The 17,851-nt window shown below is 50.4% G+C and overlaps 2 protein-coding genes across 4 annotated transcripts; one reads left to right on the top strand and one right to left on the bottom strand.

The window, feature by feature from the left end:
• Positions 1-3,078: 3,078 nt before the first annotated feature.
• Positions 3,079-6,590, top strand: LOC108923105 (transcription factor HES-4-B). The gene is made up of 4 exons (XM_018733625.2): positions 3,079-3,724; positions 3,812-3,907; positions 4,233-4,314; positions 4,952-6,590. The coding sequence occupies exons 1-4, from the start codon at positions 3,671-3,673 to the stop codon at positions 5,404-5,406; spliced, it is 687 nt and encodes a 228-aa protein (XP_018589141.2). The 5' UTR covers positions 3,079-3,670; the 3' UTR covers positions 5,407-6,590.
• Positions 6,591-6,684: 94 nt separating this feature from the next.
• LOC108923103 (solute carrier family 12 member 9-like) lies at positions 6,685-15,299 on the bottom strand. 3 transcript variants are annotated; one of them, XM_029257444.1, is made up of 15 exons: positions 15,233-15,299; positions 14,761-15,110; positions 14,010-14,219; positions 12,755-12,889; positions 12,162-12,299; positions 11,701-12,003; positions 11,502-11,609; positions 11,051-11,162; positions 10,436-10,593; positions 10,271-10,353; positions 10,072-10,196; positions 9,323-9,515; positions 8,759-8,933; positions 8,484-8,630; positions 6,685-8,260 (listed from the first exon to the last, which is right to left on the bottom strand). In XM_029257444.1, the coding sequence occupies exons 3-15, from the start codon at positions 14,215-14,217 to the stop codon at positions 7,368-7,370; spliced, it is 2,778 nt and encodes a 925-aa protein (XP_029113277.1). In that variant the 5' UTR covers positions 14,218-14,219; positions 14,761-15,110; positions 15,233-15,299; the 3' UTR covers positions 6,685-7,367. The 3 variants fall into 3 exon arrangements, with proteins under 3 accessions (XP_029113277.1, XP_018589139.1, XP_029113278.1); XM_018733623.1 differs by lacking the exon at positions 15,233-15,299 and having other exon boundaries at positions 14,761-14,848; positions 14,989-15,032; XM_029257445.1 differs by lacking the exon at positions 14,761-15,110 and having other exon boundaries at positions 15,233-15,291.
• Between the last annotated feature and the right edge of the window lie 2,552 nt (positions 15,300-17,851).

Below are 17,851 nucleotides of genomic sequence, written 5' to 3'. Positions count from 1 at the left end.
TTTGCTTTGTTATTATGAGGTATTGAGCGGAAAAATTAGAATGATTTTAGCATAAGGCCCCAACATAAAAAAAATGTGAGAAGTGAAGGGGTCTGAATACTTTCTGAATGAACTGTATATATAACAAAAAGTAATGTTCTGAACCACAAGCAAGGTTTACATTTATTCATTTAATGATTTTCTCCAAAGTAACTTCCAATATTAATCAACCTAATAATATCTAACCGTTTATATATCTGGGTAATTTTACTGGAGCAACTTAAGTACCTTGCTTAAGGGTAGTACAGCTGGAGATGGGATTCGAACCTGTGACCTTTGCTACTGGAAGCAACAGCTCTAACTAGTTGTCCCAGATCAACAGCTTCAGTACGAAATTTCATTTTTTCCATATCTGTTATGGGTGAACATTTCTGATAACATTATGCCAAGTGCAGCGTTTTTTTTTTTTTTTTTTTCCCAAGTCAAGGGAAATATATAATTTACCAAAATGAGCCTCCAAACATGCAATGGCTGTCATTGTTGATCATTTCTCTCTCAATGTGCAATTAGCATATTAATTTGTGTGATATATTTTAATCAATTCACACAAATATTTACTATTTATATTACTAAATAGTAATTAAAAACACAATAGCAATTACAATTTTTATTAATATTATTGTATTTTCTATAACACTATATGGATGTGAAAGCTGGACATTGAAGAAGCAGGAGTTCTTGACTGTTGTGCTGGAGGAGACTTCAGGACACCAAAAACAGCCAGAAGAGCAGACAGATATTGGAGCAAATTAGAGTGGAACGTTTTCAAAGCACACTGAAGAGTGAGGTAATTATACTTTGGACATCATCTAAAGGTTGGATTCCCTCAGAAAGACTGCAACACTTGAAAAAACTGGAGAAAGAAGATGATGGGCAACACCGAGAAGGATGGACTCACTGTGAGAGTGGACACAGCCCTTCAGCATTAAGGACACAAGCAGAACACAGAACTTTCTGTGTGATCAACAAAAGGTTACATTGATACCTATCATTAGTCCGTAACCTGAGACCATATGCCAAAACGTGATAAAACAGTAGCCACTTACCCAATAACCCAGTTCAAGAACAGTTCAAACAGTCTAATGAAATTTAGCCACCAAAATATGAGTGAAAAAGTTTAGACATTTTTCCACTTGGGTCTGCCATCACTTTCTGAACGATGAGCAAATGAACTAGACCGTCAGTCAAGGCGGGACACATCTTTGTTCCCTCCAAGAGCTTCCTTGAGTGACTTACAGAATGTAATGAGTCTTTGTTGAACAAATAATACCTGAGCAAAGATGTGAGCCTCTTTACCATGGTGTCTGTGTGAGCAGGAGGGCCTGGGTGACCCTCATCTCCACATGAATGCGCTTGACACACCAACAAAGCACAGCCCTTCTCAATGTGCTGCTAATTCACGAGTTGCCGTCCTCACTTGTACCCGCTCAGAGCTCCTCTCATAGAGACACTGTAAGAAGCAGAACACTTCTCATCCACTTCATCAGCAACAATCCACTCAAGTTTCTCCTCCTCCCAGCACAACGAAGCCATAACCAGATGTCAGAGTCACCTTTTCTGCAATATAGTATCTAGAACCCACTCGTACCTCACGCCACAGTCACTCACAACCTGGTCCACACTTTGGCGATATCCTTCCTGGACCTGGACTGGTGCAGCCCCCTTGTCGGATCCCCTGGCTTCTGCCATGCAACCACTTAGGCTGATAAAGGATACCGCAGTACAATTCGATTCAATTCAATTTCTTTTTACAGAGCTCTTCTCACACAGTGACACAGAGCGCTTGAACAGAGGGATAGAGCGAAGAAACAAATACATCACACAAGGAAACAAGACAGTTCACTAAAGACTGGCGTAATATTTTATCAATACTTTTATAGAGCTATAAGTATGTCTACTGTCCACGGAGGAAAGGAACAAAAACTCCCAACCGAAAGTCGAGGGAGAAAAAAACCTCTGGGGTCCAAGTACCAGCGGCACCCACCTCCAGGGAAAAGTTGCATTTGACCTGCCAAAGTGTTCCCATGGATCTCCCCTTCTCTCCAGTGATTCCTATAGCTGCTGTATCAAGACCTACACTCTAGCTGTGGTCTACATGATGAGCAAAGGGTCCGAACCCCTGTACCTACAGGGCACTACACTGGGGTGTCCTGGCAGAATCCATGTAGAACAAACTCAGACATCTGTCTCCACTGCGCTGACCCCACCCCCGCCTCCCAGCCCTTTCCCCCGGGTGCAGTGTGGATTAAGTCCACGTCACGAGCAGAACGGACAAGCGTTGCTTTTTTCTCCGCTGGCTGTGTGGACACAGGGTGGGGGGGCTGGGAGGAAGGCGGGGAGTAAGAGCCGAAAGGAGAGAATGGAATTAACAGCAACAGATGCAGGGCTCATGTTCCTTCTCAATAACATTCTTTGGCTCAGTGATTGTCCCCTTTTGTCCTCTCACCCACCCCACATTCGAGTTTCGTGTGTGGCCGCTGTCCCTCACCCCACACTGACCACAGAGCCAGCATGCATTGCTGTGCGCTGCATACGAAGCTGGTGTCTCCAGTGAAGAAAGGTCACTGAGGTGGCGGGACACCCCGACATGGTCCCAGAAGGGGGACGTCCATCTCTGCAGCCAGTGACTGGACACTTGCGGTGGGTCAGTTCGGCACGTCCAATCATGTACGATTTGTCCTCGGTGTCTATGCCAGATGAGAAGGGTCCCTGTTCAGAGAGCACGCTGTGCATTTCAGCACAGAGCCTCCACTGGACGCACTGCTACCGCTGCGCTTTGGCTGCAGTGATTCGTCCAGCTGCGACTGGCAAACAGACATGGGGATAAAGGGACAAGAGCTGCTCCAGGTACCCAGTGTGATACAGCTGTGTTCTAACCCACCAGCTTGTGCTACTAGACAGATACACTTTGTTTTCACAATAAATACGGACCAGAGCCACTAGTCAGAAAAGCAAATGCTTTATTCTGCTGTCGTGTCAGCGTACTGGAATTTGCTAGTTCTGTCTCGTAATGAATGCTACCGGAAGCACACAGTGGTCTTTTCCAACACTTTTTTTCCACTAATAAACTTCTCTAGCCTCCCCCCCCCCCACCAACTACATGTGTCAATCACAGCTGAGTGACACTGAGCCTCTTCACTAATCCCTGAGTGGGAAGGCGGTGCTCATGAATTAAACAGTAGTTCTTCTTGCCACAAATCTCTTGCCCCGGACCGGTGGGAGCACCACCCACGGACCCACTGCCGTAACCCTACATTGGTACTTACAACACCGCTTTGTCAGTGCTCCTTTCTTCCAGCGTCTTCTCTTTGAACCCCCTTGTGCTGCTGCTGTGTGCGACTTAAGACGGCCCGCCCTCCGCTGGCCCAAGCACATGCAGCCCGTATAAATGGACCGAGGGCAGCATCTCCCGCTACCACACAACCAGTGTGCTACGCACGGTCTCAATCCTTCAACCTCGTATTTATCGGGACCGAGAGAATAAGTCAAAACTGATCTTTACAGCTTCCTTAGGACAATTTAAATGGTAATAAATGTTGTTAAAAACATTATTGTTAATAAACAATAATAACAAACATAGTTTAGCCTTAGCCTTCACTTAATCATCCCTGGGTTCCAGAAGCTATGCATCATGGAGCCGAGCACTCCGCTGAAGACAAGGCCCAGACAGAAGATCTGCCGACAGGTACGAGGCTGAGTGTCAGGTGAGCAGGCCGCGGACCCCCCCCGCCGCTGTGCTCTCCAACGTCGTTTGGGTTTTTGTCGTTTACAGGTGTCCAAGCCGTTAATGGAGCGGCGGCGGAGAGCGCGCATCAACAGATGTGTTGGCGACCTGAGGACACTGCTGCTGCAGTCGCACGTGGGCAAGGTAAACAGGTGACTTACCTAGTCCTGCTCATCATCTGCAAGCATGTGTGTTTTCACCCATTTGTAGATTGACAGCATCTTCCCTCTGTGGATGGGAGGGAGTCTCTTTCTGCATGACTGGGTGTGTAGTGAAGAGAAATGTAGAGAAACAGTGTGAAAATCGTGGCGCTGCTGTTGTCACGGACTGTTCGCAGTACAGCAGATGCACTTGCTTAACTCTAATTCATACGGTACTAAACAATGTTCATCGATGTTCAAGTGCTGGCTCACCCTTAGCTCTGAGATGAGCTCACACAGAGGTGTCTGTTCCCACATGTACTCCACAGTCTCGCTGCAGGTCCAAGATGGAGAAGGCCGACGTTCTGGAGCTGGCAGTGCGACACCTGAGGGCACTGACACAAGCACCAGGTGAATTGGGTTCTCATCCTCACTCTGTGTGACCTTTATGTTTCTGTTTTGCACTTACGGTACTTCATACATTATACTGGCTCTAGACAAGAGGGCAGTTTAGTCACGGTTTCCTCGGGGAAAAGGAATCTAATGATTTTAATGAAACAGGCCTACAGAAAACAGTTACAGCAGCTTGCAGCACTGTGCAACCCCACATCCCCATAGGTGGATGGAATAGTCAAAAACAATGATACATATATATTTAACACTTAAACAGGCCTATTCAAGTACAAGCACTCAGTTCTATTTACTGGAGTAAAAAAAAAATGTCAGGTCAATAAACTGCTAAAGCATCAAATTACTTTGAGTCAAACAAGGATTTTAAAGTCACCAAAGGAATCAGCTTCCAGTGAGGAGGTGTGGCAAATATTCTGCTGCAAAAGTGGTTTCTAGGACAGACACATAAGGAAAAAGACGCAATGTGAAAAATTCAGAGGTAACAGAAAAAGGAAAAGTAAAATGCACTCAAGCATCGATGCTAAAAACTACTCAGCTTCTCCAGAGATGAAGTAACAGAGTAAATGTAACTCATTAATACCCACCTCTACACACGAGTGTCACGTCACTGGAGGTCTTTAATGGCGTGTGCCTGCAGGCCCCACGGACCCTGGCGTCTCCGCGGGCAGGTTCTGCGCAGGCTACATGGACTGCGTACAAGAAGTAAGCCGCTTCCTCACTGCCTGCGATGGGATCCACGGACCCCTGGGAGCAGCGTTGCTGTCCTGGCTGTCGGTGCGAGCAGCAGCCCTTGCACGTGCCAGCGCACCACGCCCTCATCAGCAGTGCGAGTTGCGGGCATTGATCGTGCACGACCTGCCTGTGTGTCCCGATGGCTCTCTCCGGTCTCCCCGGTTCGTCGCGCAGCCTTCCTGTTTTCCGGCCACAGACTTTGCTTTTTGGCTTCTGCAGCAGCCGTACAGTTCACCCCTGTTGGGACCAGTCGATGGCGCCCAGGCCGTGACAAAGGTGCACGTGGGGGCTTGGGGCGCAGCTCCGACAAGGAGAGCACACGAGCAGAGCAGCAGCGCTTCTGCCTGGAGGCCTTGGTGACACGTTCCACAGAGGATGTTGTGCGTGTGATTGTGATGCACAACAGAATACAGAGAGAATCAGAAACGCTGCAGCGAACACAGACATCGCTCTGGCAAAAGTACACGTGTCCTAAAAGTAACCCGGCTGTACTGTAACGCAATGTCCAATTAGCACTAACTATTAGCAATAAAACATACACACATTGTTGTTGAGCACTTTATTGCTAGTATGTATGAAACATTCCCAACAAAGAACGGCTTTGCTTGTTGTAACACTCTATGCATATTACAGCCAGACTTTGGTTAGCTGAAAAAGACCAACAACGGATTATCAACTACATTATTCACTGCATGAGCAGCTTCATCAGCATTATATCTGAAGAACTCAGCCCTGAAACTGAGTCACAAATTCAGCTGCAGAAATAGAATGTGTGTGTGTGAGAGAGAGAGAGAGTCTCCACATGAGCGAATGAGATGGTAAATCTGCGTATGCTGTGGCCCTGACATGAGATGAACTCCCCTAGCTCATGCACACGTGATCAACGATAAAGTGATACAATAATGAGGAATAATAGCAGACATGCGAGGAGTCTGGAATAAGGCAGATACATGGGCAAGTTCACGTGTCACATGTCTCTTGTGTTCTACATATTGACCAGCACCGGCCTCCCACACCAGGCAGCAGCACAAAGCAGCTGAATTTGTGGACTCCAATTCCCACTGAATGCATGCAGAAAAAAGTACAGGACTGAGGAATGACCGACAGATCCAGAAATCACGTGTGCGCTGCGGGCCACTGACATCGTATATTAAAGACAACACTGACCTGATTGGTGACCTCAAAAACATTTAAACAACACAAACACTCAGATCACTATTAAATACATGTGTGCACTTTTTAACCAAAATGGATGCTGTTATAGTCTTCGATACCATCGAAGATGAAGCAGAAGGGTGCTAACTGTGAGCGAGTAGGTCAATGATGATGTCTCGGTGACACGGTATTTAAAGAGGTCAAGGTCTGCGTCAGGTCAGCAGGGAGCACCCCAGCAACAAGGAAGGGTCTTCGCTTTCCCCTGACTGTGCAGAGCCGCAGGAGTCCTGCCTCCAAATTATCACAAAGAGCCCCACTACAGGAGTCCTTGTTCCACAAGGCCCAGAAAAAGGCAACAGTCTGCGTCCAGTGAGAAGTCGGTGACAAATGCGCTCGTATGTCTGTGCAAAACATCAACCTACGGTTTCTTTACAAAATATCAAGCAAGTGTACGTGTTGCTACAAAGACATAGATATCAAAAAGGCTGTGCTCTACATTCAGTCCAGTGAGACACAAAGAGGCAGATGTACCAGATCTTGAGAATGGACTGGAAAGAAGACAGGACTGAAGATGGAATGGACAGACAAACAAAGACAGGACTGATAAACTGGGCTCTCTCACGTGACCACTGCACACTGCATGACACCTCGGATACAATCGTTGGTCCACCTGACCATTTTTGGCAGCTTTTTTCCCAACTGTCCTCCAAAACATGTGCAGGAATTGAACAGGCACTCTCAAAGAAGATAGAGGGAGGTTACGGGGCTGATTAGATACATACATGGGGTCTCCGCAGGGGTGCGAATGCGGCCTTCCTCCGTTTCTGGTCAGCCGAAGACATTCACACATTTGTCCCACTCCATGCCTCAGAGCCAAGTTAAAGCACTGGAAGAAGTGGGTCACAGCGCCTCCCGGAGAATGAGAGCGCATCAGTAAACACGAGACTCAAGCTGCTGATGCTGAGGGCTCAATGCAACTATAAAAAACTATGCAGTGTTACACAAGCGTCAGTACTCTTCCACGGAAAGAAACTTGAACAAGGCAATAGAGAAACACAAGAGACACACACCCAGGAACAGAAACCCACCTGCTTTGTTTGTCTATCTCACTCACACATGCACGGAGGAAAGGAGAGAGACAAATGTCAAGAAGATGAAGGCAGCATTCAGAGCTCTGTACATGTAACTGGAGTGAGACCATGAATCAGGAGGGTGGGGCCAAGGCCTTGCGTTACAGTCTCCAGCTGAGACAGGTACTTCTGTGACTGGCTGGATCCAGCAGGGGGGCGGGGGAGGTATAAGAAGCGGACCGCAGCTAACGCACTGTGTTCCTTCACCAGACTGTTCACTCCTGACAAGTACTCTTCAGACACACCTGGGGGCAGCCTGGCCCAGCCCCCCAATTCACCCTCCCCCACATCTCCTCCGCCCGGGGTGCCAGCCCGCCCCTCCTTGCCCGCCCCGTACAACCTCACCACCGCGTCCCAGGCCACAATCTTAATGGATGCTCGGATGCGCAGCTTCCCGAGCAGCTCCCGCAGCGTCTCCTCCTTCGCCAACCAGCCCTGGTCCCCGGACTCGGACTCCACGCAGAGGAAGATGCGCAGCCGGGCGTGGCGCCACTTGCTGGCCATGTTCAGCACACATGCCATCTGGAGCAGAAAAAGGCTGCAGACATCCACGTAGCCGCTGTTCTCGGGCCTGAGCAGGTTGAGAGGCCACACGTCGATGGTTCTCTCCAGCCCAGACACAGCTGCCACGCCACTCCCTTCGCCCTCCAGCTGGAAGAAGTAGCGGGCCAAACACACATTCTTGCCCATCTTGATGGCATCAGAGACGATTCCCACATACTCCTCTGGGGAGAGCCAGCGGGGGCACTCCAGACTGCGGACAGGGGGAAAGTGAGCTTGCAAAGAAGGCAAGTCAACGCCAAAGTTGTCCCCCGTGCCACTGCTGAGCCCTCCCACTCCCTCGCAGAAGGCTGGATCTTGCAGGAAGTAGTCTTCGGGAACACAGCTGTCATAGAATCCCAGAACCAGCGTGTTGGGCTTCATGCCGCCTGGAGGACGGGAAGAAGAGTGCGGCTGCAGAAGATCACAGCTTTAAAGGGCAATTTTGAAAACAGACCTTTACCACCTTGTTACCAATTAGTTTGAGCAGCTGAGGTACTTCACACTCTTGGTGACATGGCAGCGCAGTCAGTATGCGAAAGACAGAAGCAGCACAGAGCCTTGCAGTGAATGCGATAATGCAGGAAGAGGGGAGGGGACCAGGCGACTCACCCAGGCCCGTTATGCGGAGGAGGTGCTGCGTTCCTTGTCTCACAGACGAAGACAGAGTCAGGTCCACAAAGGCCTTCACTCCGAGCTTGTCGACCAGACTCAACCAGAAGTTGTACTGAGGTTGAATTGGATCTGAGGGCAAAGTGTCTGAGATGGCAAGACAGAAGAAAGATGCAGAATAAAGGCTTTTAACAGAGACTTAAAAGCTCCTCTCCTTCTCAAACCCCCCAGTTGTCACATACATCATTCCCACCTAGACCCCTCAGGGGCCTTACCCAGGTCTCCCAGCTGCACGTGTCCTAGCACAAAGAGACCGCCTTTCTTAAGCTGGTTCACAAAGGTGATGAGCTGGCAGGAGGACCGTGGGTTTGCCACCATCAGTAGGACCTGTGGCCTCCAGAACTTCACATGTTCCTTGCGCACATCCAGCATAAGCAGGTATTTACGCACCTGGAGTCGAGAGGCCAAAGAGTGTTTACATCTACATCGCACATCTCAGCTGCCATTTAAAGACAACTCATTGCCATGAAAACCGATGATGACCTGTTTGTAAAGTATGTGTACCAGTGAATGGTGAGCCCACTGGTCACAGCTGCGAGTGTGGAGGCGTGTGCCAGGAGAGGAAACTGTGGACACAGAGGTGTGTGTGTGTACACACACACACACGTGAAAGGTGCACTTTTCCTACATAGCACTCTCCATAGCCACGAGAACTCGTGTGTAAATGAAGAGAAGGCATGAAGAGCTCATCTTCGTTTGTGTGTACAGGTGTGTGTAGCTACAGTGTAGGCAGAGTATGCGCATTCTCCGGTGGGCCATCTGGGCCCACCGCTATGTACCTGGTGGAAGATGAGCGCCTGGCTGATGTAGCCCCAGCTGCTGGTGGGTGCTCTGTAATGGATAAAGACTAACAGCAGCAGCAGAAGTGCAATGCTGGCCGAGGAGTACACAGGGTTGATGACAAACATCATCACCACACATCCCATGATGCCCAGAAGACACGTGTGCCAGGAGAAGAACTGGAAGGTGGGCCTGAGTAGGAAGAGACAGAGCAAGAGAGAGCAAGAAAGAAACTGAGGCAAAGAGAGAAAGGAACAGCGAGGAAGAACTTGACATGAAGCTTACCTGATGATGGACAGTAATCACAGAGGACAGACATACACACTGAGAAGTTCTCCAACACATTTCTCACAACAGCTCCCATTTAGCGACTTCTGCATATTAGAACTGGTTGCTCAGCAATGGGTGTAAAACAGTTGGTATTTGAGAGGAACAGAAGATGCAAAACGTTGGGGAAAGTAAAAAGTCCCTGCACATGACATGAGGAACCCGTGAAGGAGACAGACAAAAAAAAAAAAAAAAAAAAAGTGAGATGTGAGTGTGTGTGTGTAGGAGTAATGTGGAATAACACACTGCAGCATACATCTAACTGCAGACAGCCAGCTGGAGCATGTGTGTGTGTGAGAGAGAGAGAGAACACCACAGGCACGCACAACTTCATACAATGTCCACATCCCTCCCTGAGCATCTACACACCTTCAGATAGACAACACTGACTGCGAAGTGCACAGTCACACTGGTACGGTACCTGAAATTGGGGGCAGAAGCCCATTCGAGGGCGAGACATGCCAGATCAACCGCGGCGTAAGCCAGCAAGTAGAAAACAGTCACCAGGCTCGTGACGGAGTTGAGTTGTCCGGCAAAGACCACACACTGCAGCACAGACACGGAGAAGGTCACAATCACTCCTACACCACCAGAAACCCATGACAGCCCCTCATGCTCACCTGCACCAGAGCCCAGGTGTACACAACTGACACCCACGGGTTCCCCGACTTTGACGTGATGGCAGCTGGAGAAAGCGGCAGGCCTGCAAAGGGCATCACGAGGACACACCGTTAGCAAACTGGAAGACGGGGCAGGGCCACCACCTCTCATCATCCCCTGCTCACCGAAAAGCTGATCAAGAGCCAGAGCATGCAAAATGCGGGATGCCCCGATCATAGAGCTCATGGCAGCGGACAGAGAGGTGCAGTACACCCCGATGGTGACGAAAGGAGGCCAGATGTTGATGCGCTGGAGGAAACCATAATCTTGGACGAGCAGGACCCTGTGGTGTCCGAGGCAGAAAGAGCATTTTGGAACTCGCCGATCACTCACTGATGTCACACAGAACGCAGGCAGCAGGGACGCTGCTATTTTCACAAACCCCCCCCGGCCAGTCCCCAGTCAGCTGGTGTTTCATGCAAATGTTCAGAAAACTTTATCAGACTGATCTGCTTTTATACCTAAACACACAGAAGAATATTTACTAATATTAAATATTTCATATTAATCATTAATATTAAATTACTTTTTATTGAGTCTGATAAATTTATTGATTGCAACTGTGAACCCAAAGGTGTAGATATAATCCCTTGTGTACAAAAAGACACCTTTTTACTTCAGCTGAAGGGCAGTGGGGGGTACACTAGATTCTAACGCCCTGTTACATCAGTTTATAACTATACTTCTAGCGGAGCACTACTTGTCCTCCACTACTGGAAGTGCCTGTGGTGCCCACACACCTGTCACAGGTGGAGCTGACCAGTAGGAAGAGCAGCAGGTAAACAAAGAAGGTGTAGACCACTGCAATAATGGTGCCTTTGGGGATGGACACGCTGGGGTTCTTGAGCTCTCCTGCAGGGACGGCACAGCACAGGCTGGGGTTCAAAAGAGAGCCCATGAGATAGTCACAGTGTGGTATACGGTAAATAAGGCAGGTAAGTTTTAAAAAGAAGAAGAAGAAAAAAAAAAAAAAAAATCAACAGGGCTTTAAGTACTTTTGTCCATCTATTTTACATAAAATGCTTTCTCGCAAGAAAAGGAGTAACGCTAGTAATCAGATGCCCCATGTTTGCCCAAAGTATCCAGTGATCCACTGTGCAGAGACAATATTCAGGGCCACATCTGCTGCAGAGGTGACAAGAGCGTATCCTACCCCTGTGGAAAAAAATAACGGAAACATGTGGGTGCTACCTGACATGTTGGCCCCGGCCATGATGCCAGTGCAGCCGTTGAACATAACGGCAAACACAGTAGCGAAGGTCATGACTGTGCCGGTGCTGTAATCCAGCGAGTAACCCGCTGCAGAGAGAACACAGAGGAGCACGAGCTCAGCCGAGCGCTATAGCAGCTTGACACTCTTGTTCCAGTGAAACTGCACAGCAACACTCACTCCCCAGGTTGTTCTTCAGCGTGCTGCGGCTGAAGCCCGTGTAGCTGGTATTGTAGACAATGGTGCTGTTGGCGCCACCCTGGTGGCTGATGACAAAGCTGCGTGGACCCAGGGCCAAGGGGCTGATGATGATGGAGACCAGCGAGAGCGTCACCACGAGCAGGATGAGGAAGGAGGCGCGAGAGTAGAGGTGTGCCCCCACCAGGCACACCAGCAGACAGAGCAGGAGCACCGCTGAGGCGTACAGCACCGTGTACCAATAGCCCTGGGGCAGAAGTCGGAGACCATCCCCCATGGAGGAACCTGAGACGGGAGGGAACAACATGACCCGTATGACCAGGCAGTAATGCCAGCACTACATCTCAATAACTACTAACAGATGGAAGACGAGTTAGAAGAAGTTAAGTCGGTACGAGAGGAAGTGACATCACTAGAGCAGCTGAGTGTTGTCATTCACTGACCTGCGTCTTGCCCAAAGACGTCAAGTATGGCCTCCACCAAGCCCAGCACGTAGACCCCACAGGCACACACGTTGGCCAGGAAGAACATGAGGCCGATGCTGCCACCAAACTCTGGGCCCAGCGATCGGCTGATCATGACTGGCAGCGGTCAAGGGTCATGAGAGACATTTCGATTAGTGAGCCCCCATGAACTCAGTAAGTAGGTTCACTCTCACTGCTGGGCCTGGATGATTGCTGGAGTCATCAAATTATTTTCTGGACATTTCACATTGTGTGGGGGTGCGGTGGCACTGCGGGTTTAGCCGTGTCCTGCTCTCTGGTGGGTCTGGGGTTTGAGTCCCGCTTGGGGTGCTTTGCGATGGACTGACGTCCCGCCCTGGGTGTCCCCCTCCCCCTCCAGCCTTACACCCAGCGTCGCTGGGTTAGGCTCCGGTTTGCCGGGACCCCGCACGGGACAAGCAGTTTCAGCAAATTTGTGTGCGCGTGCAATTCACTTTGTTTCTGTCACATGTTGAAGGTAAAAGCAACACGTTTCCGAATGTTTTCATATTGTGTACAAGTAAGTGCCTCCAACACAGTGTTTGAAAGGATACAGTAAGCCCCACCCGCCTGTACCGCTCCATTGGTGGAGATGGCGCAGATGGAGAGGATCGTCAAGGAGATGATGACATAGGCCACAGCCAGCATAATGAGAGCCTGCAGCAGCCCCGCGTGGCCAATCACAAACCCTGGAGAAGAGCACACAAGTCCACTTCCGCTTCTATTCCCTACCATAGTACAGGACAGCAGCAGCTTTTACATTTACATTTATTCATGTAGCTGACGCTTTTTCTCCAAAGTGACTTACAGTGTTAAGCTACTTGCAATTATTTACCCATTTATACAGCTGGGTAATTTTTTTTTTTTACTGGAGCCATTTAGAGTAAGTTCCTTGCTCAGGCCTACTGCAGCTGGAGGTGGGATTCGGACCTGCAACCTCTGGCTCCAAAGGCAGCAGCTGTAACCACTACACCACCTGCTGTTGGTTTTCTCAGAATCCTCTTCTGGGAGTCATTTGAAAGTACAGACCAAAAACACAGCAGTGTACTGTAACACCATGGTACACTTGATACAACAGATATCAATGTGTGCATTCATCTTAAATAAAACTTGAAATACAGACACTTTAGCTTACAAACACTGCTAGGAACGGAAATATGTTTGTAACTCTAACTGTCAGTGAATCTTAATAAAAAGGAGATCCCTCAGCTGATACACTGGTTGGGTTCTGTAATGTGTTCTTTTTTTATCACAGCAATTCAAGGTTCGTACACTGATTAAGGGCAGTACAGCAGGGTATTAGTATTAGGCAGTGCAGTGGTACAGTATTTGGACCTGAGTCCTTGAAGCACAAGGCAACAGCTCTAGCCCCAAAAAAATACTCTTAAGCTATTTGATATTTTTAGCAACTTTACTAAAACTACTTTAAAATGACTGAAATGAGATACGTTGTCCCCACGAAGTCCTGCTCAGTACTGACTGGTCACTGAGCGATGCTACGAACATGGATAACATCCCTCACCTTGTTACTGACCACTGACACTCAAGCAGAGAACAGCAGACAAGAGCTGTAAGCACAGTGGAAGCGAGCTGGATCGAGGTGTTCCCACACTCCTGTTCTGACAGGGCACTCCTTACTGCCATCCACCCGCTCAGAGGGTAAACACAGGTCACGTTTTTTAGAAACGGGCCAATGAAGAAAGTGCACTCGGAAATAAACCGTGGAGTGTTTGTGCCTTCGGACGTGCGTAACGACATACAAGACAGACACGAGGGGCTCCTCTCGCCATCGGCCCCAGCGGTACTCACCGATGCGGAGGAAGAGCACGATGCTGAACATGGAGAGCACCGTGGGCACAACCACGCCAAAGAACGTGTTGAGACTGCGGGCCGAGGAGGAGGAGGCGGCGGCGGCGGCCCCCCCGGGGCCCCGTCCCGATTCCAGCCCCGACCCACCGGTGTCACTCCCCACAGCGAAGAGGCCATAGGTGAGGAGGGGCGAGTGCTCGTTGGACATCGCTGCGACAGGGACAGAGACAGAGACATGTTCCTTAGCAGAACTTCCAGGAGACGCGAGGAGACGCTCAGGAGCGCCGATCGCACATCCATACCGTCCTCCTTTACATTTTCTTAATTACCACTGCCACCAAAGAGCCTCGTCGTCGCGACACACGACACGGCGGTTCCTGTACAGTAAAAGCCGGCTCGTGGACCTTCACGCGCTACGTCCGGTTCTCCTGCCGAGATGCGATCCAGGGTCACATGAACCACACGAATAAGCGAGCGCAGCTGCTCTTACAGCCAGTGTGGTTGTTCATGATCGTGTACCCGAGTGGTGCAGGGCACCTCATGATTCACTCACTCAGCAGCTCGCTTCATTCAGGCATTTATTCACTCTCATACATTCGCTTATTGAGAGAGCCTCACTCATTCACCAGATTCATTCACTTGCTGGCTCGCTAATTGAATGTCTGTCTCTCTCACACACACACACACACACACACACACACACACACACACACACACACACACACACACACACACACACACACACACCTGCCTGCCTGCCTCCCGGCGCCCCTCCTCGCAGCTCGCGCTGAAAAATCCGCTCTTCTTCGTCTCGTCACGTCACGTGCCGACCCCCAGACCAGAGAGGTAAAGACGACGAAGTACGTAAACTTTACAGCAAAGCAGGTCAAGAGCTCGAGTCGAAATAAATATTAATATAAACTAAGGAAGTAAAGAGCTCGAAATAAATGCAAAGAAGATAAAGGCGGCGAAGACAGACTGTCACAGAGCTCGTGTCGTGGAGAGACGCCGGCGGTCGTTCTACGTCGGTCAGTCAGTCAGTCAGTGACTGTTGTTGTTACCGCGCCGGCGCCGGAGCTCCGTCTCTTCACTCGCCTCAGACTGAGAACAATAATTTAACCGCATTAAAACCGTAACCGGTCACAAAACGAAGCTCCGACGGTCCGCGACACGCCCTTATACGACGAAAAATATTATAATATGGCTGATAAACGTTACTAAACTGCGCGCCTCTGCAGCATCATCCCACCGAAACGAGCAGCATCTCCAGCGGCGCCGAGTCACGGGACCGCGGCCACGTGACGCCGCGGGGCGCGCGGACGGAGGCGAGGCGAGGCGAGGCGAGGGGTGGCGAGGGGGGGATGTGGGCGGGGCTGGAGGTTTGGAGGCGGAGCTTGAGTTCAGCGGCGTCGACGGTGCGGCGGTCGGCGCGCGATCTAGCTTCCGAAGTTCCGGCTTTGTTTTTGGGCGCTTTCTCTCGCCTGGTGTTCCTGCGACGCATGAAGACAGAGCAGCGCTTTCTTTCTCTTAGTGTGTCCGCTCCCGCACTGCCCACTGGGGGGCGCTGCGTGTTCTCAGAGACGCTGTACTACAGTGTGTCGATTGTGTCAACGGCTCCGATGGACACACATTTTTCAATGTTTTACACAGGGTGGGTGGGGGTGGATGCATTTACCGGCACCATCGCTTCTGGAGGAGGGAGGCCCAGCTGGTGCCCCGACAGCCCTGCTAGGTTTCGCAAGGAGCCTTGGCAACCGCAGCCAGGTCATCCGTCGCTCACCTCGTCTGACCCCCGAAGACCCGGGGACCGCCCCCAGCGATGTGACTCCGGCCACCTGCCTCACGCCTGCTGCAGTTCTGGTGGATGTTGGCGGGGTAGCTAGAGTTCCGACGCACGTGCGTTTGGAGGGAACTGCGTAGAAGTGCAGCTGTAGCGTAGGCGTCCCGTGACACCGCTTGCACACCACACAGGAAGTGTGACCTCTGTGAACCACGCTGATGGCAGCAACGACAACCACAGAGGGACAAACTGCGGGGCGGGGCGGGTCTCTCCGCCAGATGTGTGCGAGTTCTCTCCTGAGCGCAGCGGTTGCACGGCCACGCACTCTGAACTCACGTCAGATCCAGTGAATCGAAAAGAGGGTCCCACAGCCAAGGGGGCGTGACCAAAGCTCCCTGCAATTTGGTCCAAGCGTGCCTTTGACACGCACGCAGCTGGAAAGTCAGTCCTTGCGATGGCTCCCGTGAACCGTGACGAAGAGCCGCAGCCAGGCGCATGTACTGCGGTAAAATCACGGAACGCAGCAGAACGAGGCAGCAGAACGAGCTTCCCGTTTTCCGTCACATGACACGCGTGTGCTGTGTGAGTTCAGCAGTGTGTTGCACTGTCAGCCGGATGGCAGGATGATGAGCAGCTACCCCCCCACTGCTGGCAGACCCCCCACGGTGTGACACACATGCTGTCAATATGGTGTGTGTACATGCTGTATAAGATCTGTCAGGTACGCACGCCGCGTGAAATGAGACGGTCGCAACACCTTCGGTTCATTTGTGATCCAGCGACATGTCTCCGATTCTCATCATCAGTCAGGAATCACACAGAAAAGGTAGGAAATTATTATGCGAGCGCAGCAAACATCTTTTGAGCAGCTCAGTTTACAGAGAAGGGGGGGCGCGGGGGCGCAACGGGTTTGGCCGGGTCCGGGGTTCGAGTCCCGCTTGGGGTGCCTTGTGATGGACTGGCATCCCGTCCTGGGTGTGTCCCACCCCCTCCAGCCTTGCACTCTGTATTGCCGGATTAGGCTCCGGTTCACTGCGACCCTGCTTGGGGCAAACGGCTTCAGCCAGCGCGTGTGTGTGAATGAGTGATACATATGTGTAGTCCAATATTAAAGGTTACATAAAAGTGCAATGGGGGGGGGGATCTGAGCAATATAGTTGACTCAGTTAGTGCCCCTTGTGCACACAGTCCAGTCTCTACTCTGTGGTGTTATCCTCATTAAGACCCCAAATGGCCTGCGGGAAGAAGCTGTTCCTCATTCTCTCTGTGTTGGCCTTCAGGGAGCGAAAATGCTTCCCTGACCGCAGCAGGGAGAAAAGTCCGTCGTTCGGGTGGCTGAGGTCTTTCGCCGTCTTTCGCCATCTTCCTGGCCTCGGTCCATCGCCGCTTGCTGCAAATAGACTGCAGGTCAGGGAGCTCAGTGCAGATGATGTGCTCGGATGATCGCGCCACCCTCTGGAGAGCCTGCCTGTCCTGCTTGGCGCTGTTCCCAAACCAGGCCGCGATGCTTCCCGTCAGGATGCTCTCGATGGTACAGATGTAAAAATTCCTCGGCACCCTAGAGGGCAGTTTGAAGTCTCTTAAGCGTCTAAGATGGTAAAGATGCTGAAGGGCCTTCTTTGTCAGGGTGTTGATGTGATGCGACCATGAGAGGTCCTTTGTGATGTGAACACCAAGGTAGCAGAAACAGCTAGGCAGCTGGTAGTATAGTGGTTAGAACAACTGCCTTTGGACCCAAAGGTTGCAGGTTTGAGCCTCACCTCTGGCTGTAGCACCCTTGAGCAAGGTACTTACCCTCAATTACTCCAGTAAAATTACCTAGCTGTATAAAATGGGTAAATGATTGTAACCTTAACACTCTAAGTTGCTTTGGAGAAAAGTGTCAGCTAAATGGATAAATGTAGACTCCCTACTGGGGCTCTGTTGATCTTAAGGGGGTGATTGCTTCTGGCTGAAGTCCACTATCCACTCCTTTGTTTTGCTCATTTTCAAGATGAGGTTGTTCTCCTGGCACCAGTTCTCCAAATTCCTAATCCGGTCAGCCTTCTCGATGCTGTCAGAG

This window comes from Scleropages formosus, chromosome 13 (assembly GCF_900964775.1).
Source record: "Scleropages formosus chromosome 13, fSclFor1.1, whole genome shotgun sequence".
NCBI lineage: Eukaryota > Metazoa > Chordata > Actinopteri > Osteoglossiformes > Osteoglossidae > Scleropages > Scleropages formosus.
Note: the sequence above shows the minus strand (reverse complement) of the source record. Positions and strands in the feature narration are given on the sequence as shown.